Here is an 18,008-nt window from a genome sequence, read left to right on the forward strand (position 1 = left end):
TGCCAAATATATGCTTTGAAACGTATGCACAAGTATTTTCATGTCAGCCTATTTATAGCCTATTCACAGGAATTTAAAACTTAGGAAGGCATTGTTTATAACTGTAAAATTTGGGGGGGAAATACCTAAAAGTCCATCAATGGGAAGTGTTTAAGTTATGGCACAGCCATATAATAAAATATTATGCAGTAATTAAACCTGAAATAAGCTATACATACTGGCATAAAAGGAACTCCAAGAAATATTGTATTAATGAATAAAGCCAGCTGCTACAGAAATATATATGTGTGTGTGAATATATATAACATATTTATATATTATATATTTTATATAATATTTTATATATTTTTATATAATATTCACTTTTATATAAAAGTGAAAAGCAAACAAACCAAAAATGTATTTATATGCAGTCAAATGTATAGATCTCAATATATATAACACCAAGAAATTCTGTGAATGGGAATAAGATTGGTAAAGAGGAATAAAAGGAAATTTTTGTGTATATAGTTTTGTGGGGTTTTTTGCATGTTTATAATGTAAATTAACTCACATTCACAAAATGTTTACATACCTTCATGGAAATGGTAAGCTGCATTATTTTGTACATATACAGTCAATCATCTCAGTTATCAGAACAGTTATCTTATGCTATGATGTAATAAAATCATTTCATAAAAATTAAGTAACAATCATTGTTAAAGTTATAATTTATAGCCTATTCACAGGAACTTAACACTTAGGAAGGCAAGACTATTTGCTATTATCATTTTTCAATGTAAATTAATTTTCATGTTCTACATTTTAATTTAATTATTTAAAGTTTAAAGGAACATTTTAAAAGGAAAATTAAGATGCAAACTTAATTTTAACATGGGAAAACACATCAGAAAAAACTATAATCAGAGTACATCATAAAATTGCCCAATGTTCTCTTGTAAAGACTGCAAATCAAAATGTCGTATCCAAACTTTAAAAATTAGAAAGTAAGATTTCATATCAACATTTAAAGATTCAGCTGCTATATTAAGTTTAGCTGTTATATAAAAAAGCCAATGTGTTAAATCCAAAACATCTGGGAAAAATATAAAATAAATTATTTTAATCCAAGAAGATAACATGTATCACATGAATATTTTAAAAGATACTATTTATATAAAACTGGTTTTTCTTTTATACCCATTTGGCATGATAAAATAACCTTCTAATTTCAAAGGTAACTAAAAATACATGTGATGTTTCTCTCTTCTCTTTCATTAAACAAACAAACAAACAAAAATGCTGCTATTTAAGAAGAATTTAGCCTAAGTTCAGACTTTCAACAACTTTAACTCAGCTTCCTTGTTTGCCACCTCCCTCCATCACCTTTGCTGGGCTAACTGTTAGCCTCATGCTCTGCAGGAGTGGGGGCCAGGTACCCAGGGCTGTGTCTTTAGCCAACGGGGCTGAAGTTTGTTTATATACAAGGGAAGGAAGCAAATAAGTCTAGACATTGAGAATAACAGGAGTGAGTTTAACTGCCAGAGAAAAGAGTTACAAATACAGAAAGGGGACAGTTAGATCTAGGATTGGAACTGAAGGTATTGGTACAAATTCATGAGATTATAGATGATCAATGGATAAATAGATGATAGATAACCAATTTGTGATATATTGTGTGTGTGTGTACATACAGGGTGGGGCAAAAGTAGGTTTACAGTTGTGAGTATGCAAAACACAGTTTAATCTTGTATTATAATTTATTAATTATTGTATTATTTTCCATACAAACAACAATAAACCTACTTTTGCGCCACCCTGTGTACACATTTCTTAACTCTGTCTGCTGACAGGGCGTAGAATAATCACACCCTGGTAGCAATGAGCCCACCTAGCACCCAGTTCCTGCTTTCTCAATGTCCTTTTCCACCAAACGGAACTAGAACTTCCTGGAGAATTGTCTAACTTCAGAGCTGGGGCGGAGAAAATACAAGATGAGCCTGGAAAATCTTGCTAAACATGAAAGTAAAGAAGTGCTCAAAGAATTATGGGGACATGTCAAAAACACAGAAGACAACATGAAGGATTCCCAGTGGCCAAACATGGGACAATTTTAGCTCAGTTGATGCTAAAAACGATAAATGAAAGTTTAACTGGAACAAGATGCAGTCAGTCCTCATTACTCACAGATTCAGTCTTTGCAAATTTACCTGCTCACCAGAATTTATCTGTAACTGTAAAATCAGTACTAGCGGCACATGGACATTCGAGGACATGCGCAGAAGGCGAAAACATGGGAGTCACAGGACACACATTCCTGGCTGCTGTTGCACAAGGCCCTCTTGTTTCAGCTCTCATACTGTAGACAAGCGTCCTTTTCACAACATTGTCACATTTTTTGCATTTTTGTGCTTTTGGTGATTTCATTGTTTAAAATGTCCAGCCACCCCCAAGCATAATGCTGAAATGCTGCGTAGTGTTTCTAAATGCAAAAGGCTGGGCCTTGCCACGCAGGGAAAGTGCATGTTAGATAAGCGTCTTTCAGGCAGAAGTTCAGTGCCATTGGCCACGGGTGCAATGTTAATGAATCAGTGATGTATATTAAATAAGGTGTCATTGAACAGAAACACACATAAAGCAGGGTTATGTATTAATGGGTTCCCCATCATGCTGTGGCAGTAATCCAGCCCTGTATTTCCCCAGGAGCAATGCTTCAGTCTTGGCTACTTCGGTGCTCATGGTGACTTTATAGAACACAACTTCTGCAAATAACGAGAATCAACCGTACACAAATTACTTATAAATTATGTATTGCTTTATATTGCAATATACTTTTTAACTTTAGAGTGGAGAAACCAGGCAGATACAATCTCATCCAAGTGAGAAAAGTTCACCTAACTGGTAACAAGGCAAAGTTGCATTGTGTGGCCTGTGTTACAATGCACTGAGCACAGCATCATTTCGGTGGTATGTCTACAAAAGTGCATAAATCAGGGTGTGACATCATTGAACCCAAGTTGAGCGGTATCTACAAAGCTACTGGCTTATACTTTTTTAAAAGATAAAGGTCATAAAAGACAAAAAAAGATGAGGAACTTATCCAGACTGACAGATGAAAAAGATACCAAAATTAAATACATAGAGTAATCCTGGATTGGATCTTGGACATAAAGGGCACTGTCAAGATAATCAGTGACATCTCAAAGGGGCCTGTGGTCTGGATGACAACACAGGATCGGTGTGAATTTCCTGACTTTAACGGCTCCCCTGTGGTCACATAGGGGTGTGTCCTTGCACTTAGGAAACAAGTATGAGTGCCCAGGAGAGTATCATGTCTTCAAGTTCTCAGGTGGGTCAAAACATCAGCAATTGGGAAATTGAGGTGCAGGGTACGCAGGAGCTCTGCGTGCTGCTTCTGTGGCTTTTATGTAAATCCAAAATTATTTCAAAAACACAAAGTTTTAAAACCTAAGTCAGCAAAGAAGTTGCTAAATCCATTCATTTGCATCCAGATACCTAGTTTTTATGCTGCAGGACATAGTTAAGTTTCTTGGTGTCGTTTATAATTGCGTCATTGTAAAATCAAAGATGCAGCATAACGCATGATGAAGGAGAAATGAAATCATGACAGTGATCACTGAATGCTAAGAAATCCTGCCCTCAGGGCAAGCTGACACTAAAACCACAGGCTGTTAGTATAGTAACAGTGGTGTGTAACCACCACCTTTATCCAGTTTCAATATATGTGTTTTTATTGTAAATAAATGTAAGTGTTTATGTTCAGGAATGAGGTTGGAACTCATTTTTATCTTATTCTTTACACTTTACATACTTTCTAAATTTTCTACCATGAGCATGTACTACTTTTATATTCTAAAAACAACCCTCCAAAAAAAACAATTTTAAAGAGGTGTAGCAACATGTTATCCTCCAAGAGGAGTCTTCCCAGACGCAGGAAGCTAACTTAGGTACTCCCTCTTCCTTCAACCTTCCTTAGAATGTACGTCTCCACCTGCATTTTATTATGTCTATTTTCCCTTCAACCTCCCTTAAGGACAAGTACTGTAACTTTTCATATATGTATCCTGAGTTCTTCATCCTATAGTAGTTGTTCAATAAAAATATTTGTGAAAGAGAAAAAGAAACAAAGAAATAGAGACGTTTTCTTAGGATAGATATTACCAGCCATCTATTTCAATAATTAGAATGATACTTGGGAACCAATCTCGTCCCTTCCTAAAAGTGCTTTTCAAAGCACATGGGCAGGACCCAAGGTCTCAGCCTCAAAGGTGGGGAGAGGGAAGGTGAGATAAACAGAGGAGGGAGCATCATATGATAATTATATTAGAGTCAGGCCAGGTGAGAGTCTGTGCTGACTGTAAGTTTTTATATTAATCACACATATGTTTTTCTCTGTATTTTACAATGTTTTGACATTTTAAAAATCTTGCTGGCTGGGGAGAGACCGGACTACTAATTTTCAGAAATCGCAAGGACTCACGGCTGAGAACACATCTTTTATATGCAAACCAACCAATCCTGAGTCTATAACCCCAACCACCAACTTGTCTAACTCTCACACACCAAGCCAGTATTTCCCCTGCCCTAAATCATCCAGGGCCAGGTCCCAGACCACTAGAGACCACCCCTACAGCCCACTGGAATTATTCAGACTAGCCAATCATAAACTGTTCATCTTGCCCTGAACACCTTAATAAAGTATCTGGCCCCAGCTTTCCCCCAACTCCTGTATTTTGTTTCCTGACTGAAACCTGGTGCTTACCCTGTGGCCCTGCATGGCATGGTATGGCCCTTGTACTGGGAAAGGTAAGTAATAAATTCTTCTTTCAATGATATTGACCTCTCCCTGACGTCATTCAGTCATCTCCATAAATTAAAATTATAAAAGCACTTCCTCCAACACCTCTTCACGAAATCCCTTGATTCCCTCGTTCAAAAGTACTCAGAGTAAGTATTTAATTTTCCTTTCTCTCGGATCTTTAAGTTCTTACTACTGATACACTTTTAAGCTTCCTGGAGCATCAATGAGTAGTGGAAATGTACCCTCACTATGCAGGGAACACCTCAATAACCCCCTTTATGGCCTGTGGGTCTTGTGCCATCCTGTGTATTTCAAGGGCATGGAGCAAATACAACATTTTGAGGCCCATTACCCAGGAGCACCAAACTATTTTTAGTCACATCATTCTGTAAAAGCAAAACCAAAGTTGCTCCTCATATGTAACATGACCAAATAGGCCCCAACTGTCCTGCCCATTTTCACTTCATCCATTTCATTGCTCATTTTCTTTGAAATTAATGCTCCCCTGGGTGCTCCATGAGAGCATTTCAATGTCCCCCTCCCCTCCTAACACACTGCAAAGGCATTTCCTGCTGCCAGTGAAGGCGCGGAAGGCACCGGATGACCCTGGCACACCACAGTCACCTCTGGGTGAGCACGTGGAGCTCCTGAGATACTTACCTGCAGACGGTGGACAGGAAGGGGAGCCACTGGGGACCCAAACATCATCAGAGGTTGCTGGCCACAGTACCAGCCTGCTTCTTTAAATCTGGCACTAATGAGTATTTCTATATATCTTTTTAGGTTGATACTACCCAATGAGTGACCCCTTTGTACTTGCACTGAGTACAAAGAAAATGCTTTCTTTTTTTAGGAATTCTTTGCCAGGCGTCTTACCATTTGCCTTTTACCTCCTAAGCCGTATGTCCAAATCTAAAGGTTCAGCTTATCAAAGAGAACATACATACATCCAAATATATGTCAAAAAGAAATGAAACAAAGCATCAGAGATAAAGAAGATGTAAGTAGATCAGAACATCAAAACCAGAGAAAAGAATTAAATATGTCTATCAGATCCTCCCTGGGCTTCAAATTTGACTCCAAAACAAACAGTGGTATACTCATTAGCAGAAACATTCTGATTTCTTCATGGAAAACAAAGCTTTTCCTGTGTTTAGATCAGTGATTCTTACAGCGTGGTCTCTTACATCAGCATCAGTATCACTAGGGAACTTGCTAAAAATGAAAGTTCTCAGGCTACACCCCAGGCCACCTGGATCAGACACTCTGGGCCCGGCCCACCACTCTGAGCTTGAAGAAGCCCTCGTGGTGCTTCCTAGCAGGCTAAGTTTGAGAACCACTGTTCTCAAGCAATAGGGTTTTATATATAGGGCACTGAGCCATGCTCCTATGGCAAACTTGGAAATTCAAACACCAGCTTTCAATAGAAGCTGAAAAGAAAACTGAAGTGAAATTGTGCAAAGGAGCAAAGGCACTTTGCCAGAGGGGTAAAGCAGCAAGGCCCTGACACATGTCTCTTGGCCACCCCTCTTTGCTGGGTCAAGGACTGACCCCAACATAGTTCACACTATACTAGTTTTAAAACACCTAGCTACGGGCCACATACAATGGTGCCGGGTGTTCTCAGCAACTCAGATTTAGAATTGAATCCTTCTGCTCCTCTCAACTAGTTCCTCTCCCCACCACCTGAGGTTGAAACCCTGAAACCATCCCTGGTACCTCCCTCCCCGTCATTCCCATATTAGTTGCCACATCCTACGAATACAATCTCTTCCTTTCCTCCTCATCATTCAATAATTCATTCATCAAATATGTGCAGAGTATCTATGAGGTGGTGTAAACTCATCAGGGAACATGATGGACAAACCAATTCCTTGCCTTCATTACTCTTACTTTCTCATTGCAGAAACAATAATATAAATAAGTGAAATACATAGTATGTTAGATAGTGATTACTGTTGAGAAAAGTAGAGGGAAGGAAATAAGAAGCTTTGGAGAGGAGGGTGAAGATTTTTAGACAGGATGATTATGCAAGTCCTCCCTAGAAAAGGGACCATTTGAGTTACATCCCAAAGGAAGTGAGGGGATCTAGGGGAGAGCACTGGCAGCACAGGAATGGCAAATGCAAAGGCCCTGAGGTCAGAGTATGCTTGGCAAGTTTGAGCCCAGTGTGGCTGAAGCAAAATAAACAAGTGGGACCGCAAGAAAGAAATGTGGTCAAACAGATAACCAGGGGTTAGATCGTAGCCCTAGTAGGTGGTATCGGGCAGAGACTTTCCTGTAAGAGAAGACCACAGAGGGTCTGGGCAGAGGAGTGGTATTTTAACACCATCATTATGGGTGTTGAGTTGAAAACAACTGAAAGGGGGAAGACTAAAAGAGGGAGATCACTTTAGGAGGCTTCTGTCCTTTCCTTCTCTACTCGTCAAAACCGTCATCACCTCTCACTTTGGCTCTGTCCATAGCTCTCTTCCTGGGCCCCTTCCTCCCATTCCACTCCTTTCCCTCTGTAATCTGCCTAAAAGACGGCTCCCAACATCCGCTCAGACCTCCACACTGCCCATTAGGGGTGACTTCAGTTTCAGGCTAGAACACAAGCTCTCCACACACAACATGGCCCTACCTCACCTCATCCCCCAGACCTCGGCCATGCAAACCCATTGCCCCAACCTCAACGCACGTGTTCAGCACTTTCAAATGCATCTGCACTCTCTCTGGTGCGAATACTTCCACCAGCCTCCCCTCCACCTGCTGAAATTCTCCGTCTCCGCAGGCTCATCGCAAATCCCACCTCCCCCCTGTAACCTTTCCTATCCCTCAACCACATGTTCCCTCACCTGCCTCTGGACCTCATCCCAGTGTGCCTAGCCTCCTTCATAGTCTTTATATATTTCCATCTGTCCTTGTCCTATCTCCCTCAGTGGCCTGCAAGCGCTCGGAGAGCAAACCCTGGCTCACTTGTCTTCACATCTGCTGCAGCACAGAGGACAGCACCTTCTACAGACTCAAGAGTTGCTTAATTAAATAGTGACATAATCCTTTAGTGATCAAAATTCTGTAATTTTCAACGGTTTCTTTAAATCTGTTCATCACCTCAGAGTAGCTCTCTCAGTTAGTATTGTAAACACATTCCGCTCTAACACAGACTAAGTTTGGCAGAGAAAAATAGGTCTATTTTATGCTCCTTTATAATGCTAAGCAATTAAGCTAAAAAATATTAAAAGTAGTCACAAAGATAAAATCATTCTTATGATTAACTGCCACCAAAAGTTTTCCATTTAGGAAGATAAACAGTTAAATTTGGAAGACGAAAATGCTGAATTTCGAAACACTGGAAAATTGATCCACTTAAATATTTTAAGTACTTTCACTGGTAAGATTTTGATGCAGTCAATGCTAATCTCCTATGGAAAGGTGATGCAGACACACTAAAAATTCTACTTTCTCCTTTGCGGTGTTTTAAAACAATCTTATTCCTGCATAATTTATAATAAGAATCAAGAAACACTGAGTCAGATTTTCCCAATGTCTATCGTTACAATGTGGGGGTGGGGTGGGAAGTATAGTACTTTTCTTCTAGTATTCTCTGCGGTAGAACTTTCCATAAGGGCACCATTCAGTATGGCCCAAATCATTTTCTTTTTAAGGAAGTATTAACTTAGCTATCTTTCCACCTCCTCCCTGAAGAAGGTATGATTGGTATTGAAATTTCATATGCTGGGTGGGACAAAGGTAGGTTTACAGCTGTTCACATGAAAAATAACACAATAAGTAATACAAGAATAAACACTGTGTTTCCCATACTCAGTATGGGAAACATACTTTTGCCCCACCCTGTATAAAATAAAGACCTGAAGAAGCCCTGCTCCAGGAAACAGACAAGAGAAAAGAGGATCTATGAATCAAGCTCGAAAGGAAATTTTAGTAACCATGACTTAATTCAAGACCTTAATAATGAATCTCAGCTTTGTAGCTCGAATTATGTCCACAATGAAATGATTCCCCAAAATTTGATTTGTTATTTTGAAAATCAGTTTAAATATTAGACTATAGGTCTGATTTCATTTTCTATAGGTGATAGGTATTAGATATTTTAAAGGAAGTCAATATGTGCAAGATAAATATGAATTAACTTTATATATTCTAACTGAACATTATTTCAATACTGTCAGCATCATTTGAATCATTTTTAGTAGAACATTCTCACTTTATCATCCCATTAAAATAGAATTCCTTTTTAACAGGAAAAAGTGTGTCTTGAAGTTCCAGTCTAGATACAATTAGAGAATCCAGGACAAGTAGAAGTAATGACTGAACCAGCTCTATGTCTGAGTCAGGAGGTTTGGCCGCAGAAGTGACATCAGTCATCATCATGAAGGCAGAGACAGGGTGAGAAAATTGAGAATTCATCAGAGATACAAGAAAATCAGACCGGAAACAGATCTTATAAACCAACTACCCATCGCCGTTAAAGGCTTCCTCTTTACTCTTTCTTTTAAAAGAAAATATCCTGAACCATGAAACTGAGCATTGAAAAGATGGTGGGAAGCAACCCAAGCAGTACAAGAAGACACCCCATCAAACAGCACATGGATTCAATTTTGAAAAATAATTTTAAAATTTTGTGACAACTTTTATCACTTTTGAACCTGCCTGCCTAAGTGCATGTCCCCCCAGAAGCAGGTCCTGAGACAAGGACTCAAGTCCAAGTGGTTCATTAGGGAGGGTCAGGAAACGCTGAACAGGGAATGTGGACATGGTGCTCGGGCAAAGAGGGCGGCCCACAAGGACGCAGAAATACACAGAATTGTCTCCCCCAGAGCTGGGTGTTTATCAGTTATAGTTAAGATAATTGATTTGGTGGGGGAAGGCCAGGGTAATAATTCCTTGGCACTTGAACCTGTCTCAAGCAGGAACCCCGCAGTTTCCCAGCCTACAAAGAAAACCTCCAGGCAAACAATGCAGGCACTGGCAGGTGGCAGGCCTCCATGGAGACAGGAAGGTCTACACTGCATCCCCCAGAAGAACGCTGTTCCCACCAACAGTCGCTTCCCTGTCGTATTTGGTATCAATCTTTTCTCTCTCTTTTCTCTACTATCCAATACAGCATATATTTCACATTCAGGCCATCTATTCCTAAGCTATAGAACATATCATTTTAGCTTACCAATACCTTTATTTCTCCCCTTGAGTCTACTTTATACTCTCCATAAGATTTTAAGTCTATTCCTCTACTGTAAATTCTTTAACATCAACCTTGATCTCAACTAAATTATAAAAAAATCACTCTTTTTATAGCAGCCATAATGGTCCATCTTAACAACCATGAAAAATGATGGGCTGGTCCATGGGGTTAAAGCTCAGGCCACAGTGGACCCAGAGAATTCTTTATGTTAAGACAGTAGAAGTCATTTTGGCAGTTCCAAAACACACATTGTCATAAAACGATGAGAGGGGTTGGGAGACCAATATAAAACTTAACAGGAAAGAAGCACTTCCAATGAAATGTCACTTCGCTTGTTTCAAACAAAGACAGTCATTAAAAATAGTCGGATCTAAAGGTTATTGTTCTTAAGCAGCAGGGATCGTTCTATAATATGTTAGTAACTTCTAGGCCAGGCAGGTGCCTCTTTTGCGTTCCCGTGTATGCAAAGTGAGATGACAATGTGCCTACATAAATTCTACCTAAAACAGTAAGCACCTGACAAACATTATGCTCATAATTTCATAAAAGTCATTTCAGGAAATTCAGGAAATAGCAGAAAGTAATGGGAGTGTGGCATTGGAGGTTTCTTGGACTAAAGGAATTTATTGCCACTCAACAGATATATTGAATGCTGGACAAAGATGGGCAGGTTGGGAATCAGCTAAATTGTCTAGGTTTGAGATTGCCTAACCTAGCTTTAATGAGTTCATTATTTTTAAGAGAAATAAAAACGAAAAAGCAGTCCAGCTGGGCGTGGCTCGGTGGTTGAGCATCGACCTAGGATTCAGGAGATAGGGGTTCGATTCCCGGTCAGGGCACATGCCCTGGGTTGCTGACTCGATCCCCAGTCAGGGGCGTGCAGGAGGCAGCTGATCAATGACTCTCTCATCATTGATGTTTCTCTCTCTCTCTCCCTCTCCCTTCCTCTCTCTGAAATCAATAAAGATATTTAAATTTAAAAAAATGAAAAAACAGACCAGTACACATCACTGAGACTTTCTGGACATTTTTACACTGGGTTGGGAGGCCCATCCCCTGGCTGCCCTTCTCTGTGTCCACTTACAAGCATTTGGCAGAGCCACTGTTGAATGAGATCCCTGTCTAATGCTAGGTTTTATATTTGTAGAAGGATCAGGCCGTTCAACCAAACCCACCATCCTCCTGAAACAAACCAACCACTATATAATGCAATAAGTATTTTTTAAAAGCAGACATTTCTAAATATAGTAAATGATATATATATAAATGTATCTTTGGATCTAAATCAGTACTTCTTAAACTACCTGTGAGGAATAGTCATTTTATTATTATTATTATTTCCAGCCTATCATTTACTGATACTTTTGCAAAATCCATTAAAAATGAATCATTCAAAAATAATTTTTTTTAATCATACAAAATATAAGCCCAATTTTTTTATTATTATTTCTATTAGGTTCAACAGGCATAAAATGACTCTGTCAAATTTCTTTAAAAGTTTCGTAATACTTACTCTCAATTTAAGCCCTGATCTCATCTCAGACCAGTAACAGCTGCGGGCAGCACTGGCCTGGGGCCACAGTCCGAGTCACACTGACCTGAAGTACTGTACATATTTATTCAAAAGACATACTTTACCTCTGATATCCTTTCCAAATCCCATAGAAGAAACTTTTTTGTCCACTTGCTCATTACTGTTTGGTTTCTCCTTCATGACGTCATCGTCGCTAACAGCATCAACAGAAAATTTTTTTTTCTTTTTCTTTTTTTTGTGTCGAGGCGGAAGCTTTTTTGGAAAAGTAAACATTGGGAATATCACAAGCAACATTGCAATGGCACAAAGGAGGAATCCGCTCCACCTAAAAAATTGGGAAATGTGAATCGCACTTATGGCTTTTGCATTGTGAGTGAGAACAAATTAGCAAAGTAGAAGTTTGTGATGATAAAATTCTCCAGAAAAAACACTTTTGACTCTCATCAACTGTAAAGCAGTAGAAAGTGGACAAACTAAGACAATATAGGAATCCTCCCTTTCTGGGGTATACATGAGAAATTTACTCAATAATTATACTCGTGTTATAATGAACATTATAATAAGCAACCTGAGAATTTCATTCAAGTATCGTTAAGCACATATGTGTTAGTCCTGCTACAATATGTATGTTATAATAAATCAATGTCATAAATTTAATAGAAAAATAATACTGACTCTATAGCATGTTTTGCGGACCAGTATAGACACCCATTTCTCAGAAGGAAACCATTAATATCTCCTGTAAAATATGTTTTAAATTGCTGATGGCACTCAAATATTTTTCTGCAAGCACTTAAGAATATATTGAATGCTCTTAACTGGCCCTCACCATACTTAGTCATGAGGGCCACCAAAGACATTTGGTTTGATCCTTACTTCAAGAATTATACCTTAGTTGCAAGTAAGCTAAAAATATATCTGCGAGAAATGCAAGAATGTTTACAATTAAGTGTTAGATCACATGGTATAGAGCATGAATGCTAAAGAAGTTCAGAGATAGGAAATGTGTGTCAGAAAGATTCTTAGGAGAAGTAAAGCTTGAGTGCTGTAGAACCGAGAATGTGTCTTTGGACTCATCTGTGGTTGGCACGCTGCAGAAACCAGAAAGCAAATACAGAGTAGAATTCAGCTTGGAGCCCTGCATTAGCTCTGTGTTTATGACCTCAGGCTTCTTCCCCAGGGGCAATTTCTCAGTCCCCTTTCAACTTTTTCTCAGCAAATAGCTCCTGGTCCTACCTAACAGAGCACCTCTTTCTAACTAGGATTCCTCAACTCCAAACTCTGCCCTTAAAGCTTCCAAGCTCACGAATGCTCAGACTCTGTTCTCTGTATTGACACCCCGTCAGTTGTAACCGGAATGCAAGCAGCATTCTAAGCAGGAATGTTGGATTCAACCCACTGAGAGTATAGATCAATTGCAAAGTGAAAATTCATTTATAAAAGTAGTGTTTCAATCACAGTGCTGTTAGCTGCTAAAGGTCATAGTTTAGCTGAGACAGTCATTCCTAGAACCAGTCATTAATAATCCAGTGTGCTATTTTCAAACATATTTAAAGTTATACCAAGTAAAGATTTTAAAACAATCAGAAAGTGGCTTTACTTTGAGAAGATTGCTCAGCACAAACTTGTCCCAATCTCCATTATTCAGAATATAATCACGAACCCAGTGCCTGACACAGTTAGGAACTGAAAAAATGTCTTGAATAAATACATTGAATGAGATAGGTTTTAAAAAAATAAAGTCATCTATCTGTGGGGAACATAGCTACTATAACATCTGGCCCCTTTAGCACTTAGCTGCTTACGAGGCCTTTACTAACCTGGCCCGACTCATCAACCTTTCTTGAAACTCCTGCAAACTTGACATTCAGTCTCCCCAACCTAGTCCTCTCACGCTCTCTCCACAAGAGGGCAGTCAGCATAGTGTAAGGGACAGTTCTTGAGTTGTGGCTTCAGACAGACCTGGGGTGGTTTTTTACGGTTTGGGTTTTTTTTTTAAATATATGTCTTTATTGATTTTAGAGAGAGGAAGGGAGAGAGAGAGAGAGAGACAAACATCAATGATGAGAGAGTCATTGATCGGCTGCCTCCTGCACGCCCACAACTGGAGATTGAGCCCACAACCCAGGCATATGCCCTGACCTGTAATCAAACCACAGTCTCCTGGATCACAGGTGGACACTCAACCGCTGAGCCACACCGGGCCGGGCCAGACCTGAGTTTTTATCCCATCTTTATCACTTACTAACTCTAAGATCCTAGGGGACTTATTTTGCTTTTCTGAACCCACTTTCTTATCTGAAAGAGAGGTAATAACAACTGTTTTGGAGTCATCAAAGTTAATACAACAATGCACAAAACAAACCTAATAAAATGCCTGCCCTATCAGCTATCAATTCACAGTAGCTGGTTTTGTTTGTTTTTATGTAGATCTGCACTGAGGCGCCCACACTCCCAGCCAGAGCCATTGACAAAGCTATATACAAACATTAAAGATATACTCATAGCAGCCCAAAGTGAGAGTAAATATAGAAGAAGGGGAAGAATTATAGTGAATACACAATAATATAAATGTTTGGGGACATTTCTAAGCAGAGCAAAGCAGCCCATATTATTCAACGGTCCACAGCAACAGATCATCAACACATGACGTAACGATGGTGCTCAAGAGAACTCTGAGAAAAGCTGAGTAAGATAAGAAAACGTGCATCATGTAAGAAAAAGAAACATGAATAAGAGCCGAAATTGAAAAGCAAGGCTTCCTAACTCCTTTTTATGAACCATTACTCAGAGACTGTTCACTAAAAGGGTCAGTGAAGTATATTGACTAAGACCTCCACCCTGACTCAGTTTATCCCAGCTCTCTCCGCCTCTGAGGCTTTGGGGAGCTATTCAAATCGCTGAGCATCAGTTTCCTCATTGGCAAAATGGGCATAATATTAGTGACTACATACGATGTTATAAGGCTTAAATGAAAATGTATGTAAAGCTCTTAGTATAATGCTTGATACATAGAAAGCACTCAATAAATGTCAGCATTATTCAGTCCTTCCTTTCTTCACTCTTTCAGCATATATTTATTGAAAAATACATCATTCTGCGAGGCATGGGGTAAAATAACACTGTATCAAATAACTATGTCTTTGTTCAAGGTAGAAGACTTACAAACAGGTCTACTCAATAAACAAAATTCATTTTTAAATAGACCCCCATTATATATTTCTATATTGAGGAATTTTATCATTTGTAGAACTAATATTGGGCCATTAAAATGAATAAAAATACTTGAACATTGATGAAATCCAAAGGAATGAATAATAACTAACATTATATAGCAAGAACTATTTAGAGCCCTGCATATATAGATTCATTCATTCTTCACAACAACCCAGTGAAGAAGGTACTGTAACTACTCCCAGTTTTATGGATTTAGAAAACAATAGCAACAAGTGAGCCTCAGAGAAGTTAAGTAACCTCTCCAAGGTCACACAGCTATTAGGTGGCAGACTGGGATTTAAACCCAGGAACTGTGGCTTCAGGGCCTGCACTCTTAATCACTCTACGTTGCTAACAGTTGGGTTGATGTCTACTAGGAAACTTTCCAGAGACAGCATAAAGCACTTTTAAGATGAAAATTCCTGCCTCCTTTTTGCTCCCTGCCCCCTAGTTTGTCCTCTTTGCCTCTCTCTCCCACCAGATGTCCCCTATTGCCATGCTCTTCTCATGGACATATCTATATAGAACACATAACATACACTGCATGTTTATAAATATATTTTTATAATCTCTTTTTCTGAGAACAAAACAAAAAGGGCCTTATCCTGATTTATTTCAAAACTGCAAAGAAAAGAGTAGTTGAGACCAAAAATTTCACTATTAGTCAAGAACTGAAAATTCCTGTGTTATTCCCCTCATGCTGACAAGGGAACTTCCTTTTGTATAATTTCAAAATTTTAGTAGGCCAGGGTCCTCTGGATCTTAGCACTTCCATCTTCAGAGAGCATTACTTACGAAAATAAGAGGTGTTCTATAACCTAATTAATATTTTAACTGCTTTGAAAATAGTGTTCAACATTATTCCTATATACCTCAGAGTTATGAGGTTATCGTCTTGTAATGAAGCACAGAACACGGTACTCTAAGGAACTCTTTAGAAATTAATTGCTCGACACTAATGTCTGATACTGCAGTATTCTCTCTGGTATAAAATGAACATTCCTTATCAATGTATACTTATTCCTAATGCATGTTAAATGAATCAAGGACACCAATACTTTTTAGTGCTTAGAATCATGAAAAAAAAAACACATTCAGCAGGAGGGTTATGAAGGACTCACATGCAGCCCTGGCTATCTGAATAAATAAACGGAGTTCTCATTTTCTAAGGCCTGAACATTACTTACTTAACAAGACAACTAAGGGCTAGCAAGTGAGCAAGTAGCTAACTCCCCAGAACACATGGGAAACAAACTACTCCCGAGTGAAAAGATTCACTGCTATGACAATGGAAAAGTAGAGCTAGAGTTCTGGGCAGTGGGGGAGGGTTGAGAAAGCACAAACACAATATAATAAGAAAGGGGGGGGAGGATTTTAAGGCACAGAAAAGATCATGAAAGCTTTGATTAAAATACACAGGAAAGTTCCAGCACACGTTACCCTTTCCCTCCATTGTGCTCTAAATGAAACAACTGCCTCCACCTAAAAGAATGGGGATTCAGCTGTTTTTTCCACGCCGCCTGTATCAGTTTCTTATCGCTGCTATAACAAATTACACAAATGTATTATCTTATAGTTCTGGAGGTCAGATGTCTAAAATGGGTTGGCAAGACTGCATTCTTTCAGGAGGCTCTAGGAAAGAAACGACCTCCTTGCCTGCCCAACTCCTAGAGCCCACGGCCCTGGTTCCCTTCCTCCATCTTCAAAGCACATCTCTCCAACCTCTGCCTCAGTCACCATGTCACCTTTTCTTACTCTGACCTTCCTGCCTCCTCGTCTCCCTTATAAGGACTCTTGTGATTATATTGGGTCCACCAGGGTCATCCAGGATAATCTTCCCATCTCAAGATCCTTAACTCAGTCACATCTATAAAGTTCCTTTTGCCATGAAAGGTGGCACATTCATAAGTTTTGGGGAATGGGACATAGATAACTTTGGAGAATTATTATTTTGCCTACTACCCCTTCCTAGGTGACTTTTAGCTATTTTCCATATTCTCCTTGGGGGCATTTTTATGTTAACTACAAGGGTACCATGACACTATCATTAAGAATAAGTGAAATGTAAAATTTAGTAAACAGTTCTTACCAGTTTCCAATGAAACGAGGGTCATTCTGGTCAAGGTGAACAGGATTTCTGGGATCAACATAAAAACCAATAAGAAGTCCACCTAATAAATATCCCACGGCAGGACCAAGAGCTCCCATGACATACATGATGGCTGAGAAAACAGAAGGGGAAATGTGAAATACAACGACATGTTCCTTAATTTTCAGTGGTTGTCCAATGTCATTCATACCATGCAGAAGCCACAGTTTAATCCAGTTAACAACTTCCAAAAAAAGAGTGAAAAGATTCACTCTTTAGAGAACTTAAGATTGTGTCTATGTTGACATTTCAGTTTCAAATCATGTCCTTTATTTAACTGTTGCCTGTTGTTCTCTTAGAGCATCAAAATCATCTGGAGAACTTCCTGGTTGGTTTTGTTTCATTTTTTAAATATAAGTGCTCAGGACCTACTCCAGACCCACTTGATTTAAATTTCTGCAAGTACAGGCCTGGGTGGTTAATGAGACAGTCACTAGATAACCAAGAGAAGATAAAAGATAGTCTCAACAATAAGAAAAGGGGGAAAAGTAGATGTCACTTGTCATAGCTAGAAGGTCCTAACAGGTTAAGGGAACTCAAGGCCAGACTTTGCCATGAAAATGGATTCAGTTGAATTGGCAAAGCTTCTTAAGCACCCTCAAATCACTAATAGTTTCAAATCACCACTTTAGAATCAAAGATCTCACAATGAGTTGGGTTTACTGTTAATTGAGAAATCTTACTTAAAGATTAATAATCTCCTTAAATGGTATGAGTGAGAACCCAAATGGAAAGCACCAACTCACAGTTGAATTAGAAAAAAAATTTTTTTAAAGAGAGAGAACTCATAGACATGGATAGTGTGGTGATGGCGGGGGCGGAGGGGGGGCTGTGCTGGAATAGGGCATAGTGGGAATAAATGGTGATAGAACAAATAAAATAAAAATAAAAATAAAATAAAATATTTTTTTAAATATGTTTTCATTGATTTCAGAGAGAGGAAGGGAGAGAGATAGAAACATCATTGATGAGAGTCATTGATCGGCTGCCTCCTGCACATCCCCTACTGGGGATTAAGCCAGAAACTGGGGCATGTGCCCTGACCAAGAATCAAACCGTGATTTCCAGGTTCATGGGCCAATGCTCAACTGCTGAGCCACATTGGCTGGACAAATTCACTGTC

General features: G+C 39.0%; 1 protein-coding gene across 1 annotated transcript in view; it reads right to left on the reverse strand.

Annotated features, from left to right (window-relative positions):
* SLCO5A1 (solute carrier organic anion transporter family member 5A1) overlaps positions 1–18,008 on the reverse strand; it is a 92,188-nt gene that overhangs the window by 40,274 nt on the left and 33,906 nt on the right. The window contains exons 2-3 of the mRNA XM_016216101.2: positions 16,826–16,958; positions 11,625–11,845 (exon numbers count right to left, since the gene is read on the reverse strand). Coding sequence (XP_016071587.2) covers positions 11,625–11,845; positions 16,826–16,958 — 354 coding nt within the window. The remainder of the gene's footprint in view (positions 1–11,624; positions 11,846–16,825; positions 16,959–18,008) is intronic.

Source organism: Miniopterus natalensis, chromosome 16, assembly GCF_054644295.1.
Source record: "Miniopterus natalensis isolate mMinNat1 chromosome 16, mMinNat1.hap1, whole genome shotgun sequence".
In the NCBI taxonomy this organism is placed as follows: Eukaryota; Metazoa; Chordata; class Mammalia; order Chiroptera; family Miniopteridae; genus Miniopterus; species Miniopterus natalensis.